This window comes from Oncorhynchus clarkii, chromosome 20, assembly GCF_045791955.1.
Source record: "Oncorhynchus clarkii lewisi isolate Uvic-CL-2024 chromosome 20, UVic_Ocla_1.0, whole genome shotgun sequence".
NCBI lineage: Eukaryota > Metazoa > Chordata > Actinopteri > Salmoniformes > Salmonidae > Oncorhynchus > Oncorhynchus clarkii.
In genome coordinates this window covers 77624701-77651055 of record NC_092166.1, presented here as the reverse complement: position 1 = coordinate 77651055, position 26355 = coordinate 77624701, and the positions used below count along the sequence as shown (strand labels likewise).

The 26355-nt window shown below is 42.3% G+C and overlaps 2 protein-coding genes across 3 annotated transcripts; both read right to left on the bottom strand.

Annotated features, from left to right (window-relative positions):
• Positions 1 to 385: 385 nt before the first annotated feature.
• LOC139376944 (ATP-dependent RNA helicase SUPV3L1, mitochondrial-like) lies at positions 386 to 7958 on the bottom strand. Of its 2 annotated transcripts, none has more exons than XM_071119964.1 (15): positions 7493 to 7958; positions 6085 to 6162; positions 5847 to 5954; positions 5608 to 5722; positions 5106 to 5274; positions 4840 to 4951; positions 4585 to 4662; positions 4363 to 4454; positions 3992 to 4172; positions 3689 to 3782; positions 3024 to 3243; positions 2825 to 2905; positions 2523 to 2699; positions 1175 to 1323; positions 386 to 982 (listed from the first exon to the last, which is right to left on the bottom strand). In XM_071119964.1, the coding sequence occupies exons 1-15, from the start codon at positions 7776 to 7778 to the stop codon at positions 574 to 576; spliced, it is 2349 nt and encodes a 782-aa protein (XP_070976065.1). In that variant the 5' UTR covers positions 7779 to 7958; the 3' UTR covers positions 386 to 573. The 2 variants fall into 2 exon arrangements, with proteins under 2 accessions (XP_070976065.1, XP_070976066.1); XM_071119965.1 differs by lacking the exon at positions 7493 to 7958 and adding an exon at positions 6364 to 6873.
• A 2269-nt stretch (positions 7959 to 10227) lies between these two features.
• LOC139376943 (vacuolar protein sorting-associated protein 26A-like) lies at positions 10228 to 18712 on the bottom strand. Its single transcript, XM_071119963.1, has 9 exons — positions 18599 to 18712; positions 15085 to 15234; positions 14332 to 14407; positions 13668 to 13824; positions 13297 to 13461; positions 13016 to 13122; positions 12738 to 12806; positions 12413 to 12555; positions 10228 to 11454 (listed from the first exon to the last, which is right to left on the bottom strand). Exons 1-9 carry the CDS (start codon positions 18599 to 18601, stop codon positions 11341 to 11343), a joined length of 984 nt encoding a protein of 327 aa, XP_070976064.1. The 5' UTR covers positions 18602 to 18712; the 3' UTR covers positions 10228 to 11340.
• Between the last annotated feature and the right edge of the window lie 7643 nt (positions 18713 to 26355).

Genomic DNA, 26355 nt, shown 5'->3' with positions numbered 1-26355 from the left:
CTTGAGGACATGTTTACATTGTCGTTACGAGTAAAATAAATCATTAGAGATTTGTCACCTCACGTCTCACATAAAATAAATACAAAGACCTTGTCAAAATAAATTGTACTTTTATTTTATTAATCACATCACTTATACTGTCAGTTTCGCAAATCATACATAGATAGGAGCATATAATTAGTGGTGTAAAGTGCAAGAGACGATGTCTCATATAACATTTAAGTTTGTTACCGTAGTCTAGCCCAAGCATAGGATGGGCACAAATTGCTCAAGGAATGTTGCCTCAGTGTAAAAATTAGTCATTGCTTGCTGCATGAGACATCTACGTGATGCAGTCAACCATTTTACTTTTCAAGTGATAAAAATAAAATAAGACTACAAAATGACTTTGTAATAACATATTTATTTACCCTTTGGCTCACAAGACTGTTTTTGAGCAGTGATAGACAGGAGCTGGGACACACACAGTCCAATTGGTCAACAGCTGCATAATACCGCCTGGAATGAAGTCCCGTCAAAATAACAGGAAACAGGTCCTGTTTTTCACAACAACTAAGTCAGAGACTGGAGCGGTCACTTTTTCTTCCTCCCTTTAATTTTATTATTCAAAGTTTCCGCAACCAGTTTGACTCCTACTTCCTCTTGACGGTGCTCCTTGGACCACTCCTTCTGCAATTGCTTTAGGAGGTCGGGAGTCAGTAAGCCCTCCTGCACTAGGCGGAAGCCTAGGGACTTGTCCAGCTGCCCAGCCTCTACTCCACTGTCCTGGGCCTTGGGAGCTCCTCGAACCCTCCTTGGGGATACTGGGCTGGGCCCCGACCTCCTCTGGCTGGAGAGGGGGTCTATCCCAGGGGTGGCGCTGGTCTCCGTTGCTCGGATAAGTCGTGTGATGTTGCGCACGCCCAACTGAATGATGCTGTCCAGCTCCTGCTGGATCTCCCGGACATGATTGGCATCCGGGAACATGTCCATGAAGCGGTAGCTGGAGACAAAAAGTCCAAAAGAGAGTGTTATTAACATCTGATTGAGAATAATTGCAATAAAGACAATCAATGACCTCATTAGGCACATTGTGTTACTAAATTCGGTGATGACCTTTAGCACAACAAGAACATGTGGTCATTTTGATTGGTGAATGGTTTTGGTAAGGTAGAGTGGTGAGAGACGGGATCACCTGAGCCAGAGGTAGAGGTCTAGCACATCATGGACAGCCTCCAGGTGCATCAGGTCCTTGATGTTCTTGGGTGGGACCAAGGGCCAGCTGACGAGCCGACACACCCAGTCAAAGGTCAGAGGCTCATCTCTGCTGAACTGTCTGGCAAACTGGAGACGGAGAGAGCGTCACCTCAGACACTCAAGTGCCTCATCATCCAGACCCAATTACCATAGGATTACCTTTAGACCGTAGTCACCATAATGTTTCACCCAACCCACAATAGATCTTATCAACACTGCTGCCGTAACAACACTGATGTCATGTTCCTTAAAGCACAACTAACAAAAGCTTATCAATGGTGCTATAGTTACTGTACGACCGGAAGACAGCTCATATCAGAGGCAAACTGGCAACATACTGATCATGCCAGAATATGGAGTGACTCATGCAAGGACGTGTGCTTCCCATGACAAATTCCATATTCCAAACGGTAGACCCATCACTGAATGACAGGAACATTCAGAGGTTAGAGCCCGTATTCACAAAGCGTCTCAGAGGAGGAGTGCTGATCTAGAGTCAGGTTCCCCCTGTCCATACAATCTTGTTAACTCTTTACACTCTTGGGAATTGGCCTGTAGGGCTACATTTGAAATGTTTCTTACAGAATAAATATGGAAAAGAATATGCATATACACGGCAGAAATAAAAAATTAACAGTTCAGAGATCATGGGGAAATTATTTTAAAAGTTGAGGACAACAGTTCACCTGACAAGATTGAATCCAAACATTATAACGTTGATTTTGCCACATCTTATAATGAAATCTGAAAATATGCTGGACATGGAGTTACATAATAACAATATCCATGACAATTTTGGGGTAGGTGCAACATAAGACAAAATAATGACAAGAGTTTGAGTGTGAGGTCTAACTGGTGTCTCCAAGTGGACACACCTCTCCAGACTGGGCACAGTTCATACGGAATTTAAATCTACTTTAATGGCTCAAGGAAGGAGCCTTCAGCTAGAAGGTGCTTTTTTGATCTCTCCTAGCTTTGCCATTGAGGAACTGAAGCAAACACATTTGTAGTTTGTTTGGAACACAGCCCTGCATCCCCCCCTTTACACAATTACTGTTGTTGTTTAAGCAATCCAAAAAAAGTCCATTATAAATAGCATGTTACTGTACAGCCAATGCATTCCAATTTAGGGCACTTATCATTTGCCATGTTCAACCTGTATACGGGTACGAGTGTAAAGGGTTGATGATGGCCTAAAAGGTGATACCGTATATGACCACTCCTACATTGTGAATGCGGGCCCAGACGTTTTAACCATTCTGCTGTAAAGATGTCTCTGCTCCTACCTTCAGGAAGGAGGTGCACACAAAGGGCTGCTTCTTGTTGATGGGCGCAGTGCAGAACACATATCGAGAGCGCAGGTTGAGGGGAATGTGCTGGATCATGTCTGCCAGGAACTTGAAGTCATCAATGTTGCACACAAAGTACATACCATCAACTTGCGAGAGGCTCACAAATATATCCTGGGGATAGAAAGAAAAAGGGTTACTTTTAAATTAACACAAATAATTCTATACTAATCTGTGCATTTAACAGTAAATCTTAATTTTCATTACAGAGTAATTTGTGGTGAAGTAAAGTTACTTACTATCAGATTGGACAAGGTGGCATCAGGTAAGTGGTAGGCAAACATTTCAATCTGCTCTGCTGTAGGGTGCAGCCCAGCTATCTAGGATTCAGAAAATTAACATAATGTCATCCTTCATTGTCATTAAATAAAGGATATTAAATAGTCAGATATGCCACACACAGGAGATCAAAGGTCAGAAACGGTCCATATTCCTCACCTCGATGGCGTGGACGGTCCTGCTGAGTATCTCCTTGAGGATAGGCAGGTCGTCGCGGTGCATGGTGGTGACCTCGCCCTCTTTAAAGATGGAGCTGAAGCGTCCGGCCCGCCCGGCGATCTGGAGAGCCTGAGACGTGGAGATGGTGTTTAGCTCCTTCTCACCCTTCTCATTGATGTTGGGTTTCACCAAGGAGTTGAAGATGATTCTCTTGATACTCCTAATGTGGGAGGGGCATGGTAGACAGAGCTTATACAGCTAGCTGTAGGATCTTAAATTTGAGCCAGTGTGCTACAGCAGCAAAATAATCCTGCAGCAAGAGGAAATGTGAATTATTACGTGGACTATAATTAATGGACATTTTTGTAGGGGTTGATAGATTTTTTTGGTAAAGGAAAAATAAATGAAAATTCAAAGTAAAAATGACAAATGTCGTACATTTCAATTACAAGTTGTACATTTCGTGCATTGCAACAACTACAACGCTGCAGCGTTGACTGAAATCAAACTAAACTGAAATCAACTAATCATGCAAGAAATTTGTTTTTTTTCTGTTTAGTAGTTTTATGACAATGTGTAGAACAATGTACTTCAAACATAATATGGATTGTCAGAGGTCAATTAAAACAATAAGCTAACAAGATCAGCTTCAACGCTCAACTCACAGGTTAAGTCCCATCCCGATGGCATCTGTTGCAACCAGGATCTTACATGGGTCCTCTGGGTCATTGAACTTCTTTGCTTGAGATAGCTTGGTCCCTGTTTAGCGGATGATTGACAGTGCTTTAATGATACACACTATTACACCTCAAGGATTGAGTGATGTCACGGCGGGAGTACATCAGCCATTTTGTTTTTCTGTCCAGCACCCGAACAAGTTGAATGTCCATATTTTACATTTTTCACTCCATTCTAAATTTCCATCACCTCAATCACTGTGGACATATAAGAACAGAGGAAAGCCTTACCGGGTGGAAGGCTTCCGTAGATGACGGCACACTCCAGGCCTCGGCTCTCGATCTGCCTACTGATGGAGTAAATATCGTTTTTGCTGAAGCAGACAACACAGTCGCCTGGTCTCAGGTTATCCAGAGACTCCACAGCACGGTCCAGAATTGAGCACGGACTGAGCCTCTTGTAGTTACGAACCTGCCAGTAGAATATGTCAACTGTAAGACACTTGGCTTTTTTTTTTTTTTTTTTTTAAACACTAGAAGTCTGAGTTTTTAATTGATATTCAGCAGAATCATGTAAATGACAAGCAGGCCTCTACCCCAAATGACTGATAGTCTCATTAGAAGCCGAACACACTAATGTTCAGTAGACTGGCCAGACTCACCTCCACCTCTTCACCAGTTGTGTACATGAGCTCTGTGACAAAGTTAATCACAGCAGGCTCTCCGCACACATGGATCTCCTCAGCACACAAACCTTTTCCCAGACAGAGAAAAACAAATAATCCATTAGTTATTACTGTGAAATTATAATTTTACCATATTGTTATTGATCTAGTAAATAGCTGGTAATTTCTATACAATAACAATACAGTGAAGTTACTGACCGAGAAGAGCCCTGGTCCAAGCCCATCCCCTCGATATGTCCCTAATCATCTGGATCTCATCAATAACCGCTACTTCATCTGTACAGAACACAGAGGACGACACGTTTCACATGTTAGTGAACACAGCAGGTGATAACCAATGTCAACAAATATCTAGCTCTAGCAGAACATAAACCCAATACTTACATGGAAGTGATAAAATAAACATATTTCATGTACATGAGGTTAAGTTGAGAGGTAAGATAAGACACTGACATGGAGTTGTGACACTGCACATCTCGATAGTACAGGCCACATGCTCAGCTTGTCCCCCCTCCGCATCCACAAATGTTCTCTCTTCTCCTGTCACCAAATCACATGGCACGCCCTGGGGAGAAAGAAACTTTGATTTAACGTCCTCCTTCGACATAGAGCTCTGAGAATTAAATTAAACATTTTTGTTTCAAGGTATTAGCTACACAAAAAGCTTTCTTAATGTCTTCTCTATGGAGGTTTACTAGTGAACGAGGGGTCATACTAACAGCAGTGTTGCTCTTTTCAAAGATCTCGTGGGCCAACAGCTTTAGCGGTCCACAGTAGACACCAGACTTGGCAGCCAGGTATCTCTGAATTGCATGATGGGTCTTTCCACTGTTGGTCGGACCAGCATGGAATATCACCTTCCTCTGGATGGCTCTAGCCTCTGGGTACCTGGGAAACATTCAGGTGCACGGCTGAAAGACACTTGTGTGGAGTATTGTGTGAACACAGCGCTGTATGTATAAATATCTTGAGCGTTGGGCGAGTAACCGAAAGGTCGCTGGTTCGAATACATGAGCCGACAAGGTGAAAAATCTGTCGATGTGCACTTGAACAAGGCACTTAACCCTAATTTGCCCATGGGGCACCTTATTACTATGGCTGACCCTTTTAAAAACAACACATTTCACTGCACCTATCCCTGTGTATGTGACAATAAAACCACAAAAACTATTGTATAATGTGTTTAATGTTGAGATCACATGAAGATGAGGTGATACTTACCAATTAGCTGGTACACGCAGATCACTGATTTTTCGTAGATCCTCCATGCAGTCCAGCATGGGGAAAATCTGCTTTGCATGTCTCATGAAGTAAGGATAGAGGTCATCTATGTGGCCTGGTGAACACAAGCAAACACACTCATCAGTTGAGAGGGTGTGATGGGGTTGGAATTCAGTTCCAACTCACAGTTGCTTTCAATCACCTGATTCATTACGTCATAAGAAGAGTGTTGTACTCACCTGCTCCACAGCATATATCATTGAGGATGATATGAAGGTCTGCACTGAGTGTAGAGATTTCCAGCACATACTTCCGAAAACTGATGAAGGCTTGGTGAAAGAGACGAGCTAACAACACAGAGATGAATGTTTTGGTATGCCCATGAGGCTTGGTTGGAAGAGTATGATCACTAAACATATATTTGATGAGGGTACCATACCAGTAGGCCAACTAGTTGAAAATGATTGTTGTTCTCACCATCGAGACCTTGATCCGCAGCAATTTTTTGCATCTCATTCCTCTTGTAGAACTTATTCAGTATTTTTAGAAGTTCACCTGTTAGGAGAAACCACATAGTAATGACTGATAAAACAGCCATGTAGCAGGCCTACTCTTGAAGCTATAAACATTATAGGAAGAGAGTCCCAGCAAACAGCTTTTACAAAAATATATATAGACAGGGAATGTGACCAAACGTTCACAAGTCTCAGACTCATAGCGAGCTGTTACTGAGACATGGCTGACTCCATAGTATACCGTTAGAATACAGCCCCCATGTCACAGGGCCATGACTGCCCCAGTATAACGTTACTCTTAGCCAAAGGACTTTACATGGTCTGCTTAAAGGCGAATTGGCTCTGGAAGCCACACAAATATTGCATCCAAACATGAAACCATTCTCAATTGCAGCACGGTTCTAGAAACATAAATCCCTCTACTTTCATATCACATTGTTACAGGTTTTGGTTTTCCCATTTAGATTTCGAGGTTGGACGTTACCACGTTGGGTGCACCGATTGGTGCCACCTTGTTAGTCAGTATGTGTTACACCTGTGCTGACTTGTCATCCTCGTTAGTCAGAAGGCATTTCACTTTTGCTGGCACTGACGATATTTAAGAGCACCTGGTTCAGTGCTCCAGTTAGCTTGAGCGATTTGGAGGGTTAACACCTTTAGTTGGCCCTCCCTATTAGATTTTTTAAAGAATATCCTTTATCAGATCTTCATTAAGAGTGTGGAGCCGGTGCTAGCTATAGGTTGGGAAACATACCTCAATGCAGGCATGGGATATGCCACTGAACTCCAAATTGTACCTTTATCCACACTGCTCCATCAAGAAGATTGAAGTACTGCTAGTTTTCCTGGACAACTGCCCTTTTCATCCTCATACTAGTTAGCAGCAGCCATTATGGAATGGCACGTTGCATTGAACAAATGGGTTGGTTGGCTGACACGGCCATTCCAAAATGCCCCGGTGGCTACTGCTAACTAGCATGAGGGCAAAAAGGGTTGTTTCTGGGAAACTGGCAGTATTTCGATCTTCTTGATCATAGTGTGGATAAAGGTACAATGGCCTATTCCAACTCTGCATTGAGGTACGTTTTCCCACCCATATCTCGTGCCAGCTCCATGGTGTCTTCATGTAAACGTGATTGCCTTGTGACCTCAGTTCAGCTTATTGTAAACAAGCATAATGATACATGATCTTCCAATATTGTGTATAACCCTGGAAGACAGACAGGGGGTGCTGTATTGAAGCCACCTCGCAGCCATCTTGGCACTAAATTACAAAAATATGTCAATTTCAGCTATACTAACAGCTCATCTGTCTAATTGGCACTCAACATTAACATAGCGCAACAATATAGATGTTAAAAATACAGTACTTCTGTCCAAAGGTTGCGTGAGCTCAGCTCCCACAGCCCAACCATCGTCGACATCACTCTTGATGTTGAGAGGCACAAATAGTGAGGTGTCTGGTGATCGTGACGAACTGTTCGAATAAACACCTCGTCTGGAGGTCAGAGGACCAGACCAGGGGTCTTTCAATAACGTTGTCGATCCAAAGTTTCCACAACGACTGTCCACCAGAGCGTTTTTGTTTCGTACAGATATGGCGCATATTCTGGGCTGTACTCTTGAGAACAACAGCATACAGCGGTTTACTGACATCCTTGGTTGCTAGATACAGTCCGCGATTATGTTGCCTTGTCTGGTGTGTGTCAATTAACACTTTTCAATGTCCCATTATATGCTATGTGCCATAATCTTTTGCTGGTACGTTTTTGCACAGTATTGTAGCAGAGGACTGTCTACATGGGCTTCATTCTGTGATACAACGTGCAGGAGGACCCTTGTTTGCATTGGAGTCCAAAAATATGCCTGTAGCAATATGTAAAAATATATATCATAGTAATTCAGGAAATGCGTTGATTTAATTAGAAAACATATAATTGTGTCTATAAAAATACCGTGATTATACGTTCAAATTATATATGTACTATATGAGCACACATCTACTGATAATACTCTGGCATGTCTGTGGTGCCTACATTTCACAAATCAAAAGGTCCTTGAAAAGGTCAAAGCCGGATCGAAGGTTAAAGTGTGCATCGCTAAAAACCTGAAAACAAATGTTAGTTATACATGATGATCGCGTTTGGGGAGGTGCTGCCTTCATATTCATACCTGAACATAATTCATGGAAATAAAGCAACAACAAAAAAAAAAACATTTCTGGGATTCAGCGTGATATAAGAGGTGTAGCGTGAGTTTGCGTGATCGATGTTAGACAGTCAATCATTGGCCAGAAGTTCAACATCAACAGAGTCACTCAACTCATCATTGAAGGAAGCCGTGGGACAGGCCAAATGGACCACAGATACACCCATGTCCATAATGCTGAAGCTGACCTAGAAGAGAGGAAGAAAAATAAAAAAATATATATATATATTTTTTTAAAGTGTGTATGAAAATGTGTAGATATGTGAAAATGTGTAGATATATGTGAATGCAGTCCTTAGCACCCCGACCCCTCTCCCCATGCACAGCTGTGGGCTATAATTTTAATGACGTTCTTTTATCCCTTTTTTTTCTTTTCTTTTTTACCTCTATTTTTAAAACAAAACACCACGAACTCATGTCGGGAAAAGCAAAAAGGCGAAACTAATCTACAACCGTTCTGATAAAAAACCTTAGGGCATTCAGCCTCGGGGGATGCCTGCTGACCACACCCTTGTTCCTGGCCTGCCCGGCCTCTTCCACCAATCCAATTGTTTCTTATGGACAGAAAAGAGCAGAGGCTCTGAGCTGTCCGATCAGGTCCATTGTCTACTTGATGTCAATTGCATGTGTCTCATGGTGAATGCGTGAGAATTAGTAGCTCTAGTTATACACAAATGCAAACGTTAACTTCATGCACGAAATTAAAATGCCTACTATAACTCAGCATTTGAGTGAGATCAATGGACCACAATATTCTTGTGATAGGTAACATTTGAATGCATATAACCAGGTAAAATCCAAATGTGCAAATCCCTGTAGGTCCCTAGGACCAGGCTTGAAAACCCTAATATACTGAACATAAATATAAAGCAACGTGCATCAATTTCAGTTCATATAAGGAAACCAGTCAATTGAAATACATTTATTAGGCCTTAATATATGAATTTCACATTACTGGAAATATAGATATTGTTCTGTTTGTGAAAGGTAACTTAAAAAAGGTAGGTGCGTGTTTTAGAAAACCAGTCTGTCTCTGGTGTGACCATTTGCAGCACAGCACATCTCCTTCACCTAGAGTTGATCAGGTTGTTGATTGTGGCCTGTGCAATGTTGTCCCACTCCTCTTCAATGGCTGTGCGAAATTGCTGGATATTGGCGGGAACTGGAATGCGCTGTCATGCACGTCAATCCAGAGCATCCCATACATGTTCAATGGGTGACATGTCTGGTGAGTATGCTGACCATTGAAATGTAGAGGTAAATCGAACACAACCTCAAAAGCTAGCTAATGAGGTGACGCATGCAGGACACTTAAGGCTGATGAGTAAGTGTCACATCCCAATATTTTCAGCTTCCTGGAACTGTGTAAAGATCCTTGCGATATGGGGCTGAGCATTATGATGCTGAAACATGAGGTGATGGCGGCAGATGAATGGTACGACAATGGGCCTCAGGATCTCGTCACGGTATCTCTGTACATTCAAATTGCCATCGATAAAATGCAATTCTGTTTGTTGTCCGTAGCTTATAGGTGCCCCTACCATAACCCCACTGTCCCCATGAGGCACTATGTTCACAACGTTGACATCAGCAAACTTCTCGCCAACACAACTCCATTTCCGGCAACAGCTCTGGTGGTCATTACTGCAGTCAGCATGCCAATTGCACACTCACTCAAAACTTGAAACATCTGTGGCATTGTGTTGTGTGACAAAACTGCACATTTTAGTGGCATTTTTTGTCCCCAGCACAAGGTGCACCTGTGTAATGATCATGCCATTTAATCAGCTTCTTGATATGCCACACTTGTCAGGTGGATGGATTATCTTGTCAAAGGAGAAATGCTCACTAACAGGAATGTAAACAAATTTGTGCTCAAAATTTGAGAGAAATAAGCTTTTTGTGCGTATTGGACAATTTCGGGGATCTTTTATTTCAGCTCATGAAACATGGGACCAACACTTTACATGTTGCATTTATATTGTTATTCAGTGCATAAGTAATCAAAACGTATTAAAGACATCACTCCAATACATACAAGTCTAAATTCGCATTTCCTTTGAGTCGATGACAGATGGATATAGACAGGTTGGATATATACAAATGTTCAACGTCCACACAAGTCTGTTACATTGGACCCAGTATAAAAATGAACATGCAGTGGTGGGTCAGGGCAGTATTTGGCATAACAGTTTCTTCATGACCTTAAAGGCACTTAAAAAATATATTGCCTGTATAGTGTTCAGATGTAGCACAGCCCCATCTGAGTTTAAATATTTAACCTTAGAGAAATTATGTGAAGTGATATTTCCCTAAATCTAGTCCCCCAAAAAATGTAAGTACCCATTAAACAGCATTTTGTCTCACCTCAATCCAATGCCCCTAGCAAAAGCATTTATTGATATAATATATTTGAAGAAAGAAAGCGCAAATTACAAGAAAAAGTGAAGTGAAAAAAGAATCAAACTACAGGTTATAGCTACACTAAAATACTTAGGAGTTAGAAATCTTTTACATCTTAAGGTGAATTATAAACAAGGTACTATTTGAGCTCAAATAATGCCTATTGTCTTACAGCTTGACCTTAGAAATTGACCCGACTGCCAGCATTGACATGATACTAACCCATCACATTCAATTTGACCTGCTTACATGCACTGGAACATCCTTTGAAATATCTAGAAGTGAATGATTGTATGCCAGTGTTGAGCCAAACCAAGTGCCTCTTACAGAGAGGGTAGGTCCCCCAAAAATGTGATGGTAGCTCCCATTCCAGTGCTATTTATTGTGTGTCAAAGAGACGAGTCCATACAGTACGCTAAACAGAGTAGACCCAGCACAGTCAGATGCACCAGTAGGTCACTGTCACATTGCAGAAGGTAGATGTATTAAATGGCTGACTCTTTATTTTCTCCTTGCGTGTCAAGTTGCACTCCCTCTCCCTTCTCATTTGCTTTAAGCTATAATCAGAAGCATTCTCAGCATTTTTCCGTTTCACTCCGATTGGCTTTCACATTTCGGGTTGCTGCTCAGCAGTAAGCGTCGGCCGTGGCTCCGGCGACTCGTAGCGTTGGAAGTTCCGCTTCCTTATTTTCTCAGGAGCTTTCCTCCAGAGAACGACCTCCTAGTAATAGAGAAGAATTACATCAACACTAGTCACAGTGATCCTCTCATAGGTTATTGTAAATGTGCATACTGAGATGAGACGATCGCTTTCAATAATACTATAGGCCTACTTCCTCGTTTTGAGTTCAAACTACTGTAATATTTAACTTCTGTAATATTTTGCTACCACAGATATACACTACATGACCAAAAGTATATGGACACCATCGAACATCTCATTCCAAAATCATATGCATTAATATGGAGTTGGTACCCCTTTGCTGCTACAACAGCCTCCACTCTTCTGGGAAGGTTTTCCATTAGATGTTGAAAGATTGCTGCGTGGACTTACATTCAGCCACAAGAACATTAGTGAGGTCGGCACTGATGTTAGGCGATTAGGCCTGGCTCACAGTCCGCGTTCCAATTCATCCCAAAGGTGTTTGATGGGGTTGAGGTCAGGGCTCTGTGCAGGCCAGTAAAGATCTTCCACGCCAATCTCGACAAGCCATTTCTGTATGGACCTCGCTAGGTGCACCGTGGCTCCGGTACTAACCACTAAACATTGTCATGCTGAAACAGGAAAGGTCCTTCCCCAAACTGTTGCCACAAAGTTGGAAGCACAGAATCGTATGCTGTAGCGTTAACATTTCCATTCACTGGAACTAAGGGCCCGAATCATGAAAAACAAGCCCAAACCATTATTCCTCCTCCACCAAACTTTACAGTTGGCACTATGCATTGGGGCAGGTAGCATTCTCCTGGCATCCGCAAAATCCAGATTAGTTTGTTGGACTGCCAGATGGCAAAGAGTGATTCATGGCGGCGAGCTTTACACCACTCCAAATAAAGAAAAACCCTTGAATGAGTAGGTGTGTCCAAACTTCTGTCTGGTACTCTACTCTATGTAGTGTATCTGCAGTCTTGGAACAATAACAACAGACTGGTAAATAGAGGTCGGCTTTGATGTTCTGTACCTGCTGTTTGAAGTATCTCCTGTCCTCCTCATCCACCAGCACCAGGTTGAGGAAGTACCGCACAGAGAACTTCTTGTTGACATCCCTCATGGTGGCTGTCAGGTCGTAGCCAGCCAAAAACAGACGGATGGGAATGGACTCTCCTAAGAGTGAAAGAACAGGCATGAAGAGGATTGTGAAACAAGTTCCATGGCAAGAAGAGACAGACGTACACTACAAGTCCTGAAAACATTAAACTGCTTTGGTGGGGCGGAATAACAAAATAAAATAGATAATGAAATAAAAATCATAATATTGGGACAAATCAACACCATATTGTGCATACCTTTCACAGGGGCGCCATCCATTATGTCATACTTGGCAACAGTGTCCGTCTCTGTAGTTGTGCTAGGCCCTGCGAAGGAATATCACATGACCAAATACATACATTTCACACTGTTTATAAAGCAAACGCAGAGATTACAGGGAAGTTTTAGGTTTTCACAAAATTTGAAATCTGAAGAATCTGGAACATTCAATAATTTAAAATAAAAATGTTATTTAAAAGAGTAACATCTTATGCCGTTTTAAGTGAACTTTCCCTTTAAGTAAACCTCATCTCACCTATTCCAGTCATCTCCTTCTTTATCAACTGAAGTTCCATGTGCTGGATTTTGATTCTCACCAGAAGGAAATAGATTTTACCCACAATGACATCTTTCAAGTGGTACCTGAGAAGACAGTTGAGGTCAGGTCAAGTTATACATTTATAATAATGTAAATATAAATTCTAATCATTTATTTAATTTATAACTTCTGAATCTGAAACCGATTTTGACATGTATTTGCTACTGTGCTATGGTTTGAATGAATGAATGTCTTATATATATATATATATATCTTACTTGGACTTGTTGTATTCAAACTCTATGTGTAGACAGTCTTCAATGCCAACTTCCATTTTAATGGAATTATTCACATCAGGGTAAGTAGCCAGCTGATGGACAATGAGCTCATACTCTTTCACCAGATCAGACAGTCTCCTCATTACTGTCACTTTGAGGAAATATCTACAGGAAATAACAAAAGGAGAGTTATGGATGGTTTACAACAATGCAAATGACATTAAACCGACACACTGCTTATATTCATAAGGTGGATGCAGCAATGACAACAAGAAGCCATCTGATGCAGTTTCACTGATCATCTCAAGCTGTGCCAATAGAAAAGGACGATGCAGAGGACATCTGGTTATGACAGAGTCTTGTGCGCTAACCTCAGTCGGACATTGGTTCCAACGTAAGATTCATAGGGCTTCTCCACCTGCGTGAACTCAAAGTCGTAGCTTCGGTTCTGGGTCAACTCCCCTGGCAGGGCAAGCTCCTTCACCAGGTTAACAAACTCATGTGTGTTGCTTTTATCACTGAAGAGCTCTGAAAGAAATAGACCACAAGTTTAAACACCTCTGTTAGGTTCATCACATCATCACAAACAGGAACCTAACATTTCCAATAAGCACATCCGTTGTAACAAGGGAAACATTTATTTTAACAAAAGTATAAATAGAGTCCTAAATCTATTAACCTAGATTGTCCTGTATTAGATTTTAACTTTTGTCCTATGATCAGACATTCAGATATTAATATGGTATTTGTAGGCTTCCCCAAACTTCCTCAGTCAGTTTGACAACATTGAAACAACACTTAGTAATGGTTGAGGAATCCTCACAGAAACACTTTGCCACCAGGCCAGAGTGTGTGCTGTGGAGTGTGGACAACTGCGTTTTTCACATGACAAGCACATGCTTTGCTAAGCGGTTTAGCATAAATGAGACTGATAGCACACTTGGTTTCTGAACCAATGAACAATGCATGGTTGGTGTTTGAGGTGGGCGCTGCTGTAAGGTTACAATGTCAAAATACAAATTTACACAAACTCACCAATCTGCCCAACAAACTCAATTCGAATCCCCTGGTGTTCTAGTCTCTTGCCCGTCTGCCTCACATTGAGATTCACCTTACAAGAAAACACAAACAAGTTATGGGGTATTGGCATAGGACACAGTAGCTATGTTTCCATTAGCTTGTCAACATTCAGAAAGTTTGCATTAAAAAAAAATAGATGCGACAATTGCCTGCTACGGTGCGTTTCCATTTAACTATCCCGACGGTAAAAACACATGGACGTAATGACATCACACCTAAAGAAAACCTACAGTGTTGAATAAAAATGTGTTTCCATTAGCCATTTACGCAAATAACCTAATAAATTGGCGACAGCCTGTAGCCAATGTCCTCCCACCTATCTGTTCTATGTCTCAAGTAGCCCCGGGAAAACCAGCATGGATAGAATTAAATCATTTACAAATATTTGCCATATTCTAATAAATTCCTCGTGTCAACATATCACCACAGCCCGTGCCATGTTGAAACTTCAACTGTAATAATTATTGGACGGTGAAACTTGCCAACTAACCAGAAAAGCAACGCGAAGCAATTCAGTCATTCCTGAAAGTCAGGACAATCACTGTCCTGCAAAACAACATTACTTTTCTAGTTGAACATTTTTATTTGAAAGCAGTAGGCATTTAGAATTAAATGTCGGATGGCACTTTAGAGTTACGCGTACCTTCAAAATGATTTTTTGCAATAAAGAAATGTCATGTCAAGTTTGTGTATGTGCGCAACGCTCACCTTCCCAGAGACAGATTCTCCATCATAAAAAAGGTAGTTCTTTTCCACTTTTCCATCCTCTGTTTTGAGTTCTGCAGTCTTCCTAGTCTCTGCATCATTGAGTAGGACATCAATTTCACACACAGGACCAAATAAACCACCCAGGAAACTCTGAAACACAGGAAGACTTAATAAGTATACAATCCTCTCAAAGGCACATACAATCAATCGTATAACGTTACACAGGCACAGAATCGGCTAACCTGACAGCTGACGTTAACACAGTCAACATTTCTAGTAGTTTTGACTGGATTGAGCGCTCCGCGTACCCTCGATAAAGATGGAGGATTGTTCATGCATTGCGTGCAAACTGACGGTTTTCCAGGCTGACGATTGTATACCAGCCATGTCCAACTCTGATTATGAGATGGAGCTACGTCAGGATGCCACTGGGCCACTTAGCAAAGCCGGGAGAAGAGGAATGCAGGGAAAGGGATACGGAAAGGTGGGATTTCGAGGGAGGAATGGGGGAAGTACAAACAGAGTGAACTGAATACGTTTGCCGATTGCACTGCATGTCTGGTAGTGAGAATTCAGGCCATGGAAGAACTGGGACATTTTCAGCTTCCAGGAATTGTGTAAAGATCCTTGCGACATGGGGCTGTGTATTATCCTGCTGAAACATGTGATCTATGTGTACTCAAATTGCAGACGATAAAATGGATGTGTTAGTTGTCCGTAGCTTATGCCTTCCCATGCCATTGCCCCATGGTGGCGGTGGGGTTCTCTGTTCACAGTTGACATCAGCAAACAGCTCGAAGACATGTACGCTGTGAAGACACTGGTAAATGTCTTCACTGACATTTTCAACCTCTCCCTGACCGAGTCTGTAATACCAACATGTTTCAAGCAGACCATCATAGTCATTGTGCCCAAGAAAGTGAAGGTAACCTTCCTTAATGATTACCACCCTGTGGCACTCACTTCGGTAGCCATGAAGTGCTTTGAAAGGCTGGTCATGGCTCATCAACACCATCATCCCGGAAAACCTAGAGCCACTACAATTCGCATACCGCCCAAACAGATCCACAGCTGACGCAATCGCACTCCACACTGCCCTTTCCCACCTGGACAAAAGTAACACCTATGTGAACATGCTGTTCATTGACTACATCTCAGCTTTCAACACCATAGTGCCCATAAAGATCATCATTAAGCTAAGGTTTCTGGGACTAAACACCTCCCTCTGCAACAGGATCCTGGACTTCCTGACGGGCCACCCCCAAGTGGTAAGGGTAGGCAACAACACATCTGCCACGCTGATCCTCAACACGGGGGCCCTTCAGGGGTGTGTGCTTAGTCCCCTCCTGTACTCCCTGTTCACCAACGACTGTATGATCAAACAACTCCAACACCATCATTAAGTTTGCTGAAGACACAATGGTGGTAGGCCTGATCACCGACAACGATGAAACAGCCTATAGGGAGGAGGTCAGCGCACTGCCAGGACAACCACCTCTCCCTCAACGTGAGCAAGACAAAGGAGATTATCGTGGACTACAGGAAAAGGAGGGCCGAACACGTCCCCATTCACATCGACAGGGCTGTAGTGGAGCGGGTCGAGAGTTAAGTTCCTTGGTGTCCACATCACCATCAAACTTTAGAGGTTCAAACACACCAAGAAAGTCACACCAAAAGATCTGGCATGGGTCCTCAAAAAGTTATACAGCTGCACCATTGAGAGCATCCTCACTGGTTGCATCACCGCCCGGTATGGCAACTGCTCGACATCCAACCGTAAGGCGCTACAGAAGGTAGTGAGTACAGCCCAGTACATCACTGGGGCCAAGAGGCTCCTTAACAGCTTCTACCCCTAAGCCAAAGAACTGCTGAACAATTAATCAAATGGCAAAACAGACTAATTGCATTGACACCCTTCCCCCTTGTTTTTATACTGCTGCTACTCGCTGTTTATTATCTATGCATAGTCATTTTACACCTGCCTACATATACAAATGATCTCGACTAACCTGTATATAGCATTGTTTTCGTGTTACTTTTTTAAACTTTATTTTGTAAATATTTTCTTAGTCCTATTTTCTTAAAACTGCATTGTTGGTTACGGGCTTGCTTGTAAGTAAGCATTTCACGGTAAGGTCTGCACCTACACCTACACAGTAAGGTGTGTCTGCCATCTGCCTGGTACAGTTGAAACCTGGTATTCATCCGTTAGGAGCACACTTCACCAGCGTGCTAGTGGCCATCAAATGTGAGCATTTGCCTACTGGAGTCGGTTACGACGCCGAACTCCAGTCAGGTCCTGGTGAGGACAAGCATGCAGATGAGCTTCCCTGAGACGATTTCTGACAGTTTGTGCAGAAATTATTTGGTTGTGCAAACCCAGTTTCTAACAATCCCGCAGATGAAAAGGCCGGATGTGGAGGTCCTGGGCTGGCATGGTTACATGTGGTGAGGCCACTTGGACATACTGCCAAATTCTCTAAAACAACATTGGAGGCAGCTTATGGTAGAGAGATGAGCATTAAATTATCTGGCAACAGCTCTGGTGGACATTCTTGCAGTCAGCATGCCAATTGCATGCTCTCTCAAAACCTGAGAAATCAACTTTAGAGTGGCCTTTTGTCCCCAGCACAAGGCACACCTATGTACTGATCATGCTGTTTAATCAGCTTCTTGATATGTCACACCTTTCAGGTGGATGGATTATCTTGGCAAAGGAGAAATCCTCTATAACAGGGTTGTGCACATGAGAGAAATATTCATTTTGGGAGTATCTTTTTTATCAGCTCATGAAACATGGCACCAACACGTTGCATTTATATTTTTGTTCAGTATAGATCTGTGCCAGCACAGAGGGTTGGCCAACGAGTGGTATATGCTTCAGTGAAGTTGGCTTCTTAGGAGTTCATAGCAATGGTTTTCAACTGTACGGTAGAAATGGGACGTAAGTCACAGAAAATAATGTTGTGGCAGCTGCAGAGAAGTACCTGAGTGTACTAGATTTGACTTCAGAAGAGTTACAGGGTGTGCGAAGTGGTGGCGTCCCGTCCTCCCAAGCCATTGGCATAGTGCAGAACAATATGGGGTTAAATAGTGGAATAGGGTTTCAACTTGTGTAGAATTACAAAGTATAATTGAGTTATACTCCAGTCTAGTTGGTGGCGATAATGCAACCGCAATTAAACCTCATCGACAAATAAAATGTCTCGTGACATCCAGCAATTTTGTGTAGCTTTCATCGATAATCACCACAAAGTGATCAATTATATAACTGCTACATTAGCAAATTGCCGCCAACTAAAACGTGTTAGTTATCTAGCTACAGCTGGAAGAACACAGTGGGCCTCCGACCCCTGTCTGTGTTGATACCGAACCTAACGTCGTTATGCTAGGCTAGCTATCCGTTAGCCAAGCTAGCTAACGAATTAGGGGAAAAAACGAAACAAATGGTCAGAATGACAGCTTTAGCACATCTCTTTATGTATGTGTTGCTACTTCTTTCATTTGAACTCACCATTTCAGCTGTTTAAACTGCTATGACAGCTAGCTAGCCTCCGTGTTGCTAATTCCTGTGTCGATACACAAAACAGAGAAGCAGTATATCTGTGAATACAGAAGCAATGGCAACACATACCTTTCAAAATAAAAGTCCAACGTCTAGCGATGTAATTTTTTTAGTCCACTGCTGCTGCAAATTTTCACATTCACTGTTTGCAGATGATTGAGTACTTTTCTGAAGGTTTTGGCAAAATCTCTATTGTCTACAGTAACTTTCTTTAGAAGAGGCAGTTTATCGGTAATATCTTTTGACTTTGATATAGCAGCACGTTGTGCATCAAGACAGCGTTACTTGGGGTGCATTTATAAATTCACACTGGTTATCCACTCCAATTTCAGAGCACTCTCGTTTGAGTGTGCCTGAGCGCAGAATAACTGATGAATTTACTAACCCACAACAATCTTTTAATATGACCAGTGTCAGTAAACTTCGGCAACAAAACGCAATTAAATTGTTGCCAGCAGCACAGTTAGTCACCAACAGTGGCGATTTTAAGCATGTACATCTCAGTGCCAGTGTATGTTAGGACCAACATAAAGCTGTCCCAACAGCAGAGCTTTCTTTTCAGTATGATGGAGTGAAACCTTACCCCCGCTACACCTGGCTATCAGCAGAGACTTGTCTGGCAGCAAAACGGTTAATTCAGCCTTCTTAAAAAAATAGCTGATATTGCTGAATTGCTTAAACTAATGTGGGTTCTACTGACAATTGAGATGTACAAATATGGCATAAAAGAGGATGAGGCCATCCATAATTTAAATTAAGAAATTAATGAGCGAGATAAGGATGTAGTCACTAACTATTTGTTCAGCACTTTTGAAATGTAAAGTGACAGAATTCAGAACATGGGCTGTTTTTACAGTATTCTCCCTGTACACCAAGTCAGAACTATAGGATAAATAAAGGGGGCCTAAAAGCAGACACTGTAAGTTCTTACAATATTAGATCATGACATATCTCTAAAACAGGCTATAGGCTACATGTGCACCACCAAGTCAGAACAGTAGGCTAAGTTATGAGTGGGAAAGGGACCAAATTATTAGGGGAAGGCACGTGGGCAACTAACAGCTTACTCCACAACATACACTTAGTATTACTTTCTTAGCTACAGTATACATATCTCCCTGGCATATTACATCAATTATGCAGCAGAATACAGCAACATTGTCATGAGACTTTGTCATCAAAGTCTGGAATTCTCTGGATTTATGGTGCTTTCAAGACAACTGGGAACTCGTAAAAGAAACAAGGTCGAATCATGACGTCAGTGATCTCAAGGTCGGATCTCGAGAAAGAGGCCCAGGTTCCCAACTTGGAATTCTGAGTTGGATGACAGTTCAAAATGTATTTTCCCAGTCGGAGCTAGTTTTTTCCCAGTTGTCTTGAACTCACTGAAGTCTGGGATTTCCCAGTTCAGAGTTTCCAGTTGTTTTGAACTCAGCAGAAGTCATGCTGGATTGACAGCATGGCCAATGTATTCAACCTTTTCTGGCCCATGGTGTTGCGTGTGAATGTTTATCATTTTAAGCTTGGATAAAGAGACCCTTAAACCCTGACTTAGATCACACACCCTCTCCACAAACATCAGGCAGGGGAAGCAAAATAGTGATTGCTTTGAAACGCTTGCAGTTAGCCACTCATTCCTTCCAAAACACTCATTGTGTTTGCGATTTCCAACTTCTTGTGTATGTTTATGTTCAATGGCCGATGAGCACCGATACATTTTATCTATAATTTCTCTTCATACGACAGGGATTGAAGAGGATTTGCAAGTAGATTGTCGACATGATTCATGATAATGACTGCTTGTCAGCTTCCTAACTAAGATCCAATCAAAGCTGCAGTCCAATCAAAGCTACGGTAGATTTGACGTCATTTTATCTGTTGCCAATGACCTTGAGCCTTTTTGGATGGGCACTTCTAATGAAACTCTAAGGCAGCACCCAAGGGGGCTTGAACTGCCTAGCTCTCCCTATAGATTCTGCAGTGACAAAGTGTCCCCATGAGTGACAGAACACTGAGCCAATCACAGCGCAACTAGAGAAGATGACCAATGCCCACGCTCTGTATTTTCCGCTGGCTGCCTCACCACTACAGAAAGCACTGATCTAGGCTGAAACACCTGTATTTTGGAGCTGCCTCACTCAATAAAGCACAAAAGAGACCATGTTTGTATGAGGCTTTATTAACTCAATAATTGTTTTTACATTGTTTGCAAAAATATAAATTACACGTATTAATGTATATATATATATATATATACACACATATATATATACACATATATATATATTTATATTTAACCTTTATTTAAAGTGGGCAAGTCAGTTAAGAACAAATTCTTATTTACAATGATGGCCTAGGAAGAGTGGGTTTATTCAGGGGCAGAACGACAGATTTTTACCTTGTCAGCTTAGGGATTTGATCTAGCAACCTTTCAGTTACTAGCCCAATGCTCTAACCGCTAGGCTCAAAATAACATGCAAAACAGGCAACAAATTGTATTTATTTTATCCATGATGATAGATAACATGAAAACAGCCTAACCAGCTCTGCCACGCTGAGTAAAAAGATGTGTTCTCTAATTTGTGTTTGGAAGTAGCTCGCAAGCTAGCCAACTTTAGCCAGTTAGCTTGGGTGCTTGACTGCTGTTGTGAGGTAAGAATGCTCCGATCAACCCTACTCCTTGGCCAGAGCATCCCGTGTGCGTTCTGAATGCTCCAAGAGCAAAACGCTCTGAATTTACGAAAGCCCAGAGTGCAATCTGGCACTCCAGAGTTAAGTTACGAACACACCCTCAGTAGACTTTTATTTTGTCCTAAAAATCTGGAATATAAATAATCTTGTTGCAAACATCACACTCTAAAATCCCGTGATCTATCATGTGACCAAAAGTCATATGAATAGGTGGAGAAGTGTTGCGCAATCCTTTTTTTATTTTAATTCATGATATGGCACTGCCTCAGGAGCCTTATTTCTTTATTTCATAATTGTTTTTACATATTTTCATTAAAACATTATGTTGACAAGCCAATTCATACAACTGAATTCTTCCACCAGAAGATATAGCTAGTCCAGACAAAAATCTGGTCGTTAGGTATTTTGGTCATGTTGCTTTATACAACGGGTGGGCCTAATCCTGAACTCTGATTGGTTAAAACCGCATTCCAGCCAGTGTCTATTCCACAAATTACCACCTGCTAAATCTATGCCATTGAAATGCCTATTTACTCTGTTCCATCTGACTGGGCAATCCACTGTCTCATCAGCCCAGCCAAACAATTTATAAACTTGATCGCCATTATAAAAAGCATCTAGACATTATCTCACATTTATTTAGACTAACATTTGGTTTTCAACAGCGGAAATTTGTATAAACCTTGCTGTCTGTCTCCCCGACATTTACAACATTGTTTCAATCTCCAGCTGTCCCATAGGAATGAACGTGTCAGGACAAGACAGACAGACAGCGTTTCTCAGCCAGTCGAAATCATGTATCAGCTGGCATAATTTTTATGGATCTCAATGTCAGTTGAAAAAAGGTAAAACGAAACGAAGTGCAGCTAGTTTGCAGTCTTTTCAGCTTCGGTTTGAAGTGATTGTGTTAGCTGTGTTGTTGGCTAGCTCCTCTCAACAAATAAAATAAAATGTTATTTGTCACATGCGCCGAATACAACCTTACAGTGAAATGCTTACTTACAAGCCCTTAACCAACAATGCAGAACAATAAGTGTTAAGTAAAAAATGTAAAAACAAATAATTAAAGAGCAGCAGTAAAATAACAGTAGCGAGGCTATATACAGGGGTACAGAGTCAGTGTGGGGGGGGGGGGGGGGGGGGGGGGGGGTCGAGGTTAGTCGAGGAAATTGAGGTAAAGATCATGATCATTAGAAAGCAAATTACGGACTCCTCTTTAAATCTGCGTATTCCTCCAAAGCTCAGTTGTCCTGAGTCTGCACAACTCTGCCAGGACTTAGGATCTCGGGAGACACTCAAGTGTTTTAGTACTATATCTCTTGACACAATGATGAAAATAATCATGGCCTCTAAACCTTCATACTGGATCCTATTCCAACTAAACTACTGAAAAGCTGCTTCCTGTGCCTGGCCCTCCTATGTTGAACATAATAAACGTCTCTCTATCCACCAAATGTGTACCAAACTCACTAAAAGTGGCAGTAATAAAGCCTCTCTTGAAAAAGCCCAACCTTGACCCAGAAAAGTTTTAAAAACTATCGGCCTATATCGAATCGTCCATTCCTCTCAAATTTGAGAAAACGCTGTTGCGCAGCAACTCACTGCCTTCCTGAAGACTAACAATGTATACGAAATGCTTCAGTCTGGTTTTAGACCCCATCATAGCACTGAGACTGCACTTGTGAAGGTGGTAAATTACATTTTAATGGCGTCAGACCGAGGCTCTGCATCTGTCCTCGTGCTTCTAGACCTTAGTGCTGCTTTTGATACCATCGATCACCACATTCTTTTGGAGAGATTGGAAACCCAAATTGGTCTACATGGACAACTTCTGGCCTGGTTTAGATCTTATCTGTCGGAAAGATATCAGTTTGTCTCTGTGGATGGTTTGTCCTCTGACAAATCAACTGTAAACTTTGGTGTTCCTCAAGGTTCCGTTTTAGGACCACTATTGTTTTCACTATATATTTTACCTCTTGGGGATGTCATTTGAAAACATAATGTTAACTTTCACTGCTATACGGATGACACACAGCGGTACATTTCAATGAAACATGGTGAAGCCCCAAAATTGCCCTTGCTAGAAGCCTGTGTTTCAGACATAAGGAAGTGGATGGCTGCAAACTTTCTACTTTTAAACTCAGACAAAACAGAGATGCTTGTTCTAGATCCCAAGAAACAAAGAGATCTTCTGTTGAATCTGACAATAAATCTTGATGGTTGTACAGTCATCTCAAATAAAACTGTGAAGGACCTCGGCGTTACTCTGGACCCTGATCTCTCTTTTGACGAACATATCAAGACTGTTTCAAGGACAGCTTTTTTCCATCTACGTAAAATTGCAAAAATCTGAAACTTTCTGTCCAAAAATGATGCAGAAAAATGAATCCATACTTTGTTACTTCTAGGTTAGACTACTGCAATGCTCTACTTTCCGGCTACCCGGATAAAGCACTAAATAAACTTCAGTTAGTGCTAAATACGGCTGCTAGAATCCTGACTAGAACCAACAAAAATTGATCATATTACTCCAGTGCTAGCCTCCCTACACTGGCTTCCTGTTAAGGAAAGGGCTGATTTCAAGGTTTTACTGCTAACCTACAAAGCATTACATGGGCTTGCTCCTACCTATGTTTCCGATTTGGTCCTGCCGTAAATACCTACACGCACGCTACGGTCACAAGACGCAGGCCTCCTAATTGTCCCTAGAATTTCTAAGCAAAGAGCTGGAGGCAGGGCTTTCTCCTAGAGAGCTCAGTTTTTATGGAATGATCTGCATACCCATGTAAGAGACGCAGACTCGGTCTCAACTTTTAAGTCTTTACTGAAGACTCATCTCTTCAGTAGGTCACATGATTGAGTGTAGTCTGGCCCAGGAGTGTGAAGGTGAACGGATAGGCTCTGGAGCAACGAACCGCCCTTGCTGTCTCTGCCTGGCCAGTTCCCCTCTCTCCACTGGGATTCTATGCCTCTAACCCTATTATAGGGGCTGAGTCACTGGCTTACTGGTTCTCTTCCATGCCGTCCCTAGGAGGGGTGCGTCACTTGAGTGGGTTGAGTCACTGACTTGATCTTCCTGTCTGGGTTGCCCCCCCCTACCCCTTGGGTTGTGCCGTGGCGGAGATCTTTGTGGGCTATACTCAGCCTTGTCTCAGGATGGTAAGTTGGTGGTTGAAGATATCCCTCTAGTGGTGTAGGCGCTGTGCTTTGGCAAAGTGGGTGGGGTTATATTCTGCCTGTTTGGCCTGTCCGGGGGTATCATCGGATGGGGCCACAGTGTCACCTAACCCCTCCTGTCTCAACCTCCAGTATTTATGCTGCAGTAGTTTATGTGTCGGGGGGCTATGGTCAGTCTGTTATATCTGGAGTAATTATCCTGTCTTATCCAGTGTCCTGTGTGAATTTAAGTATGCTCTCTCTAATTCTCTCTTTCTTTCTCTCTTTCTTTCTCTCTCTCGGAGGACCTGAGCCCAAGGACAATGCCTCAGGACTACCTGGCATGATGACTCCTTGCTGTCCCCAGTCCACCTGGCCGTGCTGCTGCTCCAGTTTCAACTGTTTTTCCTGCGGCTATGGAACCCTGACCTGTTCACCGGACGGTGCTACCTGTCCCAGACCTGCTGTTTTCAACTCTCTAGAGACAGCAGGAGCGGTAGAGATACTCTTAATGATCGGCTATGAAAAGCCAACTGACATTTGTTCCTGAGGTGCTGACTCGTTGCACCCTCGACAACTACTGTGATTATTATTATTTGACCATGCTGGTCATTTATGAACATTTGAACATCTTGGCCATGTTCTGTTATAATCTCCTCCTGGCACAGCCAGAAGAGGACTGGCCACCCCTCATAGCCTGGTTCCTCTTTAGGTTTCTTCCTAGGTTTTGGCATTTCTAGGGAGTTTTTCATAGCCACCGTGCTTCTACACCTGCATTGCTTGCTGTTTGGAGTTTTAGGCTGGGTTTCTGTACAACACTTTGAGATATCAGCTGATGTATGAAGGGCTATATAAATACATTTGATTTTTTTATTTTATTTATTTATCCGTTATTTTACCAGGTAAGTTGACTGAGAACACGTTCTCATTTGCAGCAACGACCTGGGGAATAGTTACAGGGGAGAGGAGGGGGATGAATGAGCCAATTGTAAACTGGGGATTATTAGGTGACCGTGATGGTTTGAGGGCCAGATTGGGAATTTAGCCAGGACACCGGGGTTAACACCCCTACTCTTACGATAAGTGCCATGGGATCTTTAATGACCTCAGAGAGTCAGGACACCCGTTTTACGTCCCATCCGAAAGACAGCACCCTACACAGGGCAGTGTCCCCAATCCCTGTCCTGGGGTATTGGGATATTTTTTTTAGACCAGAGGAAAGAGTGCCTCCTACTGGCCCTCCAACACCACTTCCAGCAGCATCTGGTCTACCATCCAGGACCAACCCTGCTTAGCTTCAGAAGCAAGCCAGCAGTGGTATGCAGGGTGGTATGCTGCTGATTAATATGTACATGCAGGTAGTTAAAGTGACTGTGCATAGATAATAAACAGAGTAGCAGCAGCGTAAAAGAGGGGGGACAATGCAAATAGTCTGGGTAGCCATTTGTTTAGCTGTTCAGGAGTCTGATGGCTTGCGGGTAGAAGCTGTTAAGGAGCCTTTTGGACCTAGACTTTGCGCTCTGGTACGGCTTGCCATGCGGTAGCAGAGAGAACAGTCTGCATTGCTGCTACATCTGCATTGCTTGCTGTTTGGCGTGTTAGGCTGGGCTTCTGTGACATTGGCTGATGTAAAAAGGGCTTTATAAATAAATGTAATTGATTGATTGAACAGTCTATGAAGGCCTTCACGTCCATGGATAAAGAACAAAAATACTGAAGACTGGGTTGCATCTTTAGCAACCCTAGAATTGTGTCGGGACTATATCTTGTGGAAGAATGGAATAGTATGAATAAATTCCTCAAAATTACATTTAATCAAAATATGTAAATCATTATTTTAATATGTTGGTAACCCCTTG